The following is an 8930-nucleotide window of genomic DNA, read 5'->3' on the forward strand; positions in this document are numbered from 1 at the left end:
ATTCACGTTCTTAAAAAAATTAACACGTCTATTTGATCATTCCTTTAAATTATTGTTTCATAAATCTTTAAATCAAATGTTGAGTGAGGTATAATTTTTAAACAGTTGTTTTTTTTATATGCAATAATTAAATCTTATATAACTTTATTTAATTTAAAAAAAAAAAAAAAAAAAACAGTTTATCCGTTGTAAAAGTATTATAAATTTCCAATATAAATTATATATTATAATTCATATCATATTAATAACATCCATAAATTAATGAATAGTAGTTAGTAGCTTGTATAGTCGTTTTGAACTCATAGCCTGTACTTTTCTAGTTGTATAATTATTAAAAAAAAATTGTTTAACAATATGAATTTTTCAATATCACCATGTGCGTACAATGACATGATAAATAATACTATTTAAAAAAGAATTACATTTAAATGATTCTTAAAAACATGAATTTTGTTCATCTTCTAATTTTATTGATATAGGTAAATGAGCAACGTTCATGTATTGTTACAAATTTTGAACATAAACATTCTATCCAAACGCTGCTTATAAGTTATTACTTGTAACAAATTAGTGAGTAGATATAACAATTTATTATATCTGGCCACATTACTATAAACAGTGGCAGCTGTGGCTATCCTTAAACAAATATGTGTTACTGAGGATAATTCTGAAGACCCACCCACCTACAAACATCTATTAGAAAATACAAATTACCAATATTCAATCAGTGGGTCACACATTTTTGTTAATATTTGGGTTTTATCAAAATATAATTTGTCTAATGATTTTAGAAATGTTTTAAAATGGTTACAAAATAAATAATATGTACTTTTAATTAAAACATTAATCAACCATTTTTTAAAGGAATAAATATATACTTATAATTTAAAACTATTATACTATGTAATTGAATTGTATAATAGACAAGCATTCTGTAGAATTCAGTGAATGTTCATCAGGATAACATAAGTCAAAACATAGGTCACCGACTACAGAGCGCAAATATTGGACAACTCTGTGAAAAAATATTAGTCATTAGTCAGTAGTCGCACATTGTCACAATCCATTAGTTTTAAATTGAGATATAAATAATTTTTAGGAAGAATTTAACTAGTGCCCCCTAAAACAAGCGTCTGCTTGCAGGGTATGCAAGTGTACATCCTGCATACTTTGTGCGCACGCCTATGTTTAATATAAACATGGATCAATCAATGACCAACAGCTAAATATGTGACGGCCCCCCTCACATTTGCGCACATCTCAATCAGAGACCCACTCATATGTGCTTCAAATTATTTACACTGGTGAGATGGACATAGAATCCATCACAATTAAAGATCTTATCTTTAATCACGGTATCCACTAATAGTATATGATCTAAGTCCAAAGGTGTCGATGCAATCATTGGTTTAGCTTATTAACTTAATAATCAAATACTAAAATTCAAGAAATCAGCAACCAACTCGGGATTTTTTATTCAAAGTGTCTAGTTAAATAAGTCTAAGGTTAGGTAGATAGTTAGGTAAACTTATGGTTGGTTGAAACTATGGTTGTGATTTTCCTACCAACTATCAAGGTTGGGATTCGATATTGTAAACATGTTAATGAAAGAAATTATTTAAATATTACTTAAATTAATAATATTAATATCATATACATTTCAGACGTGCATAGTCAGTGGCATGACGAAGGGATAATCTAGTGGCTACTACCTCAGAGTTGATTATGGTGTGCTTGATGGCTGGTTGGGTAATGGCCAATGAGTATTAATTAGTATTTTGGTGCTTATTACGAAAGGTAGCTAAAAAATGGTAGAAAATTCCTACTGATTTGGGTTTGTGAGTGAAGACGTGAAGTATTAGAGGTAGACTTTCCTCAATTTAAAGTTTGTCTCGCCACCGAACATTATACAACTGACTAATTATAATAATTTTTAAACACAATTTTAAGATTTTAAAACTAAGCTAGCATTATACCAGTATAATAATACACAACAAAATACAGTCAATCCTAATTATTTATGATTTCTTTACCTCAAAAAATTATAAAAATTGACTAATGTACAACAAAATATTAATATAAAAATTAATTGGGGGTGACTTTATATAGCAGGGTGGACTGGGACAACTATCCGGCTCAGGAAATCAACATTTTGATATCAGTAATTTTGTCATCAAAAAATGTAAAAACTTAAATATGGTACCAAAGTTTTAACAAATGAGTGTTGTATGAGTTATTTTCTACTCTTCTTCAATTTTCTCAGGAGACAATTTAAAATTCTCAATGTAGTCAGTAGCTTATCTTAAGTACAGAGTATAATGTACCTATTACTTATTTTCTATTACCTACTCTTAGAGTAGGTAGTAGTACTCTATAACCGATTCATAATGTATGAAAAATATAGGTCGATCTAACTACTCTAACTTGATTTTTCTAAGAGTTTCCTTTCTCCCTCTCTGATTTTCTCAGCACCATCCTTTCTTTTAGTTTCAATTTTAAACAACCAATAGAGAAGTAAATATTACAAAATCATCAAACATTAATAAAATAAAAAACAAGTGAACATTTTCACTTTTATGAATTAAGAATGTTAGATTGAACGTATAAAAGTGTACCTATAGTTATCACTTTATCAGCCAATTAACTCATCAATAATATTATATTTTATATTTTACTATTATGTAGGTACAATAAATTAATATTGCATTTTTATTGTGTACAATATAATATTAGGCATTAGGTAATATTAACTACTAAGTTATAAATAGGTAGGTCGTGGATTTAAATGCAATAAAATTCTAGACAAATTACTCTTCAAAAAATATGATTTAATACACCAGACACTAATATTACAAAGCTTAATGAAATGCCCAGAAAAATTAAAAGCCAATTTAAATGAACCTACCTATAGAATAGAATTTAGATAGAAGTTGTTATATTTTGTGTCCATTATAGCACTAGTCAATAAGAATATAAGATGCTAATAATTATTTTAAAATAAAAAACTTCAGCTGTTATAATTGGCAAGTATTGTCTTATATAACTGAAGTCATAGGAGCGAACATAATACGTAATAAAATAGAAATTATTTAAAATTTTTTTTTTTTTTAAAGGAAGAAATTTAATTTAATGCTTAACATAACTATAGTTGAGTTTGAAAACGCACCACCACTGTATAGATATTAATAACACATGTAAGAATTTATTTATTACAATTAATTCTAAAATATACCTTTGATTCTGTGTTGTGATACTACCTATTATATTTTAAATAGGTACAATTTTTTTTGTCTCTGTACAATCATTATTTTTTTTTAAATTAATCAAAAATATTTCTTAACAAATATAGGAATTAAATAAATTGTATTTAATAATAAAAATAATAAGCTTAATTAATAATTATAATACATCTTTATAAAAAAAAATTGTTTACAACCTATATATATAATGCCTCTTGATTTTAACTTTTAAATTTTAAACATAAATTAGTACTCCAAAAGTAAATTATTATTTGTTATTTTTCAATATAAAGCCAATTTTCTTGTGAGCATAATGTAAGCATTTTTCAAATTCAGGACTACAGCCATTTTCCGCAATTGTATTGAAATGGTATGTACGAAAAATATTTTCTTCAACCAAGGTCACAGCTTTCATTAGTGGACACAATATGACTTTTGTATGATCTGTGAAGTTTATCTAATCAAAATTAAAAAAAAAATTCAATATTAATTGTTTATATAGTATGCGATGTATGCATTATTTTCAATAGTACTTGTAGAGTCCCATTAGAGAGTTGCATAATAACTGACGAAGTAGATCTAAACCACTGATATAGATACGGAGTACGACTCAATTGATCTGCATCTTTAGCTAATAAATCCTTTCCAGCTTTATTAAGATGATCATCCATGTATCGCCTGAAGTACATCAACAACTTAATTTTCTTTTCCAGTGCTGGTGGTGTTTGGTCAATAGTATAGTATTGTTCAAAGCCATTTTTTTCTATATAGTGGATATCCCTAAAATATTTAAGATTTGTAAATACATTTTAATGATATGAAATTGAAGAAACATCTTACTTTAAATTAGCCAATAGTACAATTCGGGTAAAATCATTAAACATGACACCTACACTATCATCGGATAATTCATAACCAAATCCATATTTATCAGAATAGTCAACCCATTTACTGACACAAATGAGAGGTTGAGCAACTGGATCAGTGGTTTCTTCTAAAATTTATCATCATTAACTATGTTAAAAATACTAATATATAAGCAATATGATCTAAAAAAGCATACCCATATTGTTCATTCTAGTTTTAGATGGTTTTAGATTTAATAAATTTTCCAATTCTTTTTCAAGAGAAATCATATGTTCTTTACAATCAATTGTAGATACACTATTTCTAACGGAAGGTCTGCTTGGCTCAGTAAACATTGGATGTTTTAAACCTGGGTCTTGAGGTTTTGAAGCAGATTTATTAACAGCAGGTTTTGGACTGTTGAGTTCTAAAATTTAAGAAATAAAAATTGACAAAATATATAAGACTTTCAATGGATATACAATTATTAATTACCAATTAGTGGTCTACGATTAGAAATTGATTCTCTATAGTTGATAGAATCAAAACGAGGTGCCGTTGTTAGGCAAGATGGTGGCAACTTTTTAGGCATATAACCAATAGTAAAGAAGTCAGCTTTCAATATTTCAGAAACTAGAGGACGTTTTTTAGGGTCAGATTGAAGCATTTTTTCAATAAGTGTTCTAGCATTCTTATTTAAATGAGAAGGTATATTATAATCACATCGTGTAATTCGTGCATATGTTTCTTTCAAAGAGTTTGTTTCAAATGGTGGTTTTCCAACTAACAGTGTATACCTTAAATTTAAAACATTGATAATATTGAAAAATATTACAAATATTATTTTTGATTACATACATAATACAACCAATAGACCATACATCCACTTCAAAACTATGACCTGTTTTACTGAGAATCTCTGGAGCAATATAGTTTGGAGTACCACATAATGTTCTAAAAATAATTAGGTACTTTCATTATTTTTTTAAATATATTAATATTTACCGTACGAATTGCTTATTACAAAAAATATTTATATTATATATTTTATTTATTTAAAAATAAAAATGGCTATAATTACTTTTTACGCTGTCCAACAAATTCAATTTTTGCAGCTAAACCCAAATCCCCTATTTTAACTTCCATTTCATCATTTAAGAATAAATTTCCTAACTTCAGATCCCGATGAATAATGTTTTGTTGATGTAAATATAATGTACCTTGGAGAATTTGTTGCACGTAGTAACGAGTTTCAGGTTCTGTAAGTGTTTTCCTTCTCCTATAAATGTTATAAATTAAAATTTTACTATAACAGGAATTGAAAGTTCATTTATCATACAAATATTAAATTTAAATAGTCATTAAACTTTTATAGTCAATTCAAACAGTTGAATTATAATGATTACTAGTACAATGTACAAACATTTTCATTAGAAAAAATAAAAATTAAATGTACTTGAGTACAATTTACTCACCTGTGAAGCTCCATCATAGATCTTTTTCGACAAAGCTCCAAGACAATATAAACAAAATCCTTATCCTCAAAAAAACTATGAAAAGAAACAATATTTTTGTTATTCAACACCTTGTGAATAAATATTTCTTGAGTCATTTTATCTTTTTGATTATGTTTCAAAAGATATTTTTTTGACACAATTTTTCCTGCGAATACCTCCTTGGTTTTCATATCAATAATTTCATAGCATTTTGCAAAACCACCCTTTAACAGTTAATAAAAAACTAGTTATAAATGGAAATATTATATTACAATTTTCACAATATTCATAAATTCAATATTACACAATATAACATCAATTTATTCGAAAATGTACCTACGAAATAATGTAGATTTTATTTTAAATTAACAGTTTTATTAAATAGACCTAAGAGATGCCATATATATTTCAATAGATGACAACTTTTATTAATTTACATCATAGCATTCACGCTATAAATAAACCCTGGAATTTTATTAAAACTGATTGTCACACCTTAATATGTAGTGGAACATTTTTAATATTACATCAATTAATTAGAAAAGACCTATTAAAATATAATATAATAAGGGAAGAAAGAAAGGGGAGGGGATGGCCTGTAACACATTTCAGGCAGTAGTTAAAGTTGGGGACGCAGGGAGCTTAAAACTCTGATGGTGATAAAAAAGCGTCCCATTTAAAAAAATTAGGATTAACATTATTCAGAGCTAAAAGTGGGATGAGTATGCTTACACAATCACTGTTTATACATTGCATAACATTAGACATTATGCATAACATTATATATAGAACATTCATAAAGTTATAACTAAATGGAGACATTAGCCCCTGGAATTTTTTATCACTTTACGCTCTAGGTGTATGGCAAGGGTAGCCAACAATAAACAGGATGACTTTAAAAGTATGCTTGTTCCCCTTTTTTTCTTTAATAGTACATTTATTCAAATTCTGATTTTTAGAAGTATACATATTACATAAATACGATGTTTTAAAATGTTTAATACTTTTTGGACTACTCCCTAAATCACTTATAATTTCACGGGCCCCAATACTTATGAAAGAAGTTTAACTTCCCCAGGTGGGCTCACTATCAGTTTTTTTTTTTAAATAGTAGTGTACAAAAATCTTAAGTATTCAAAAATATGGTCTTTAATTGTATTTTAAAATTCCATAAACCAGAATTTGAATATATGCATAAAAATAGGGCGAGCAAGTTTTAAAAATCCCCCCGTATAGCCTGGAGCCAAGGGTAAAGAAGAAAAAGAGGAAGTTATATCACAAATTATACCTTTGGGGATATTATGTGTATACATTACATTTTTGCCCAAATAAATATTGTTGCTTCTACATTATTTCTTCTATCTAGTGTGATTGTATGAATGATTTTAAAATAGGAAATTTCTATTTTTTCTTATAAATTATAAATAAACGATTGTTAAGAAATACATATACATACATTATATTATGAACATGATATTTTAATTGTTTTTTTAATTAAAACATACCTAGAAGTTAATACAAATGTCAAATATACCTAGGCAAGTTAGGATTAAACTTTTTAAAGACCAATGGTGAAATATTACGGTCATTTTAAAAATATCTCTATAAAAATCAGGAGTGGAACACAACACAACAAACTGATGTGCAAAATATTATAAAAAACACAGTTTAGATGAAAGAAAAATACAAAGCAAAGTACCTATGTTAAATACAACATTGGTAATTTTTCGACGTCGTTACCTTTCCTAGAAAGCTGCATTTCTTATACTTCTTGTGGTTCTTAGTGTCAATAATCACATCCGGGATTTTGACCTCGTCCTCCTTAGATTTGGACATATTGATGGTCAATAATAATATATTATTATATTATATAATATCGATGTTATTATTGTCGAACTAGAACTGCAACTGAGATACGGTGATACGCCATACGCCTAAACATGAAATCTTGTTAGGTATATCGTGTACGATTAGCTCATAAAAAGAACCTACAACCTACATAATATTATGACTTACTACGTATATTTATTAGTTTCGTCAGTACTCAGTGTCTCAGTCGTCAGTCGTCACTAACAAAATCGAACATACATTACACAAACTTTTTTTGATACATAACGAAGTACATAAATTATATTAAATAATATTAACAATAGAGTACTATTTGCTATATAATACTATATTTAGGTTGATACTCTGTCATCTGTGTTCTTTTTTTAATAGGTACCATTGTACCAACCATATACCAATAGGTTATACCTTAAATCGTGGTACCAACTTACTACCAAACCACAGAATAGGTGCAATCCGGTGATAGGTACATGGTGCGGGATAATTATGTGGGATAATTTTAAACCGTGCCTGTGTTGCCTGTCTTTAGACCGTGCAGTACTAATAATAATAATTAATAATCAAGAAATAACGATTATGAACTACTTACATTGCTACTTATACAATATATTAAATTATAATCGTTCTTTATGATCGTGTAAACAATTCGCTAAACCAACCTAACCTTTTTTTATAGCCTGGTTTAAAAATTAAAACTATCCCATCCGATAGTCGATAGACCATAGACAAGTATTGAAGTCAGTACTATTATATAGGTAATAAAGATAATTTTACTTATTTTTGTTATGTTATTACTTTTTGCCTTTTGATAATAATTAGCGAAATAATCAAACACTTTACCCGACAATTTGAAGTTTGTTTTATAGTACCTATACTAAAGTCACTGCTAGTGGCGGCTATCCTTAAAAATATAGGTGTAGCGAAACATAAGAAGTAACCACCCACCCTCAACAATAATCATCCACATAACATCTCATCTATTGAATAGTTTAATCAAAATGTGAAAAAAATAAAATTAGGATCCTCTCAATTTTACTAAATAAATGTTATAACATCATATTACCTCATGATTGTTTTCGCCATAAGAACCTTGGAATTTTCAAATATTGTATACCTACATTAAATACCAAACATAGTTATATTAAGGCACTATTATAGTGCTCTAGTTATATATTGAACCAATACATAAAATTACATTCAACTAAACTTTAATATAATGATATATGTATTTTATGTATAATTGTATATTCTACAATTACAAATATAACATTATAATATTATAACATAGATGAGCAAGTAGGTATCGCTCTGATGTACAATAGGTTACGAGTGGGTCGCTGTAATGGATGGTGTTAAATTTGAATTCAATGATACAGTATCATTGTATAAGAAAAACAATTCTGAGCAAAGACGGTCAGTCAGCCTATGATATTACTAAGTATATTAATTGATGATATAATTATTTAATGTGAATAAAGTAATTTATAACCTATTTTCGTTG

The 8930-nt window shown here is 27.5% G+C and overlaps 1 protein-coding gene across 2 annotated transcripts; it reads right to left on the bottom strand.

Annotated features, from left to right (window-relative positions):
* Window positions 1-3392: 3392 nt before the first annotated feature.
* On the bottom strand, window positions 3393-7750 carry LOC100168105 (serine/threonine-protein kinase polo-like). 2 transcript variants are annotated; one of them, XM_003242515.4, is made up of 10 exons: window positions 7598-7750; window positions 7322-7515; window positions 5561-5805; window positions 5167-5364; window positions 4944-5039; window positions 4581-4882; window positions 4303-4512; window positions 4080-4233; window positions 3773-4019; window positions 3393-3696 (listed from the first exon to the last, which is right to left on the bottom strand). In XM_003242515.4, exons 2-10 carry the CDS (start codon window positions 7415-7417, stop codon window positions 3508-3510), a joined length of 1737 nt encoding a protein of 578 aa, XP_003242563.1. In that variant the 5' UTR covers window positions 7418-7515; window positions 7598-7750; the 3' UTR covers window positions 3393-3507. The 2 variants fall into 2 exon arrangements, with proteins under 2 accessions (XP_003242563.1, XP_029343551.1); XM_029487691.1 differs by lacking the exon at window positions 7598-7750 and having other exon boundaries at window positions 5561-5635; window positions 7322-7460.
* Window positions 7751-8930: the final 1180 nt, after the last annotated feature.

The sequence above is a fragment of the Acyrthosiphon pisum genome, chromosome A1 (assembly GCF_005508785.2).
Source record: "Acyrthosiphon pisum isolate AL4f chromosome A1, pea_aphid_22Mar2018_4r6ur, whole genome shotgun sequence".
Taxonomy (NCBI): Eukaryota; Metazoa; Arthropoda; class Insecta; order Hemiptera; family Aphididae; genus Acyrthosiphon; species Acyrthosiphon pisum.

Bases quoted from the DNA above. Each gene is read 5' to 3' on its own strand.
- LOC100168105 (XM_003242515.4), bottom strand. From the start codon at position 7,417: ATGTCCAAATCTAAGGAGGACGAGGTCAAAATCCCGGATGTGATTATT. The intron at 4,883-4,943 runs GTATGTAATCAA...TTTAAATTTAAG, and splicing joins TGGTCTATTGGTTGTATTAT to GTATACACTGTTAGTTGGAA. The intron at 3,697-3,772 runs GTACTATTGAAA...AATTTTGATTAG, and splicing joins TCTCTAATGGGACTCTACAA to ATAAACTTCACAGATCATAC.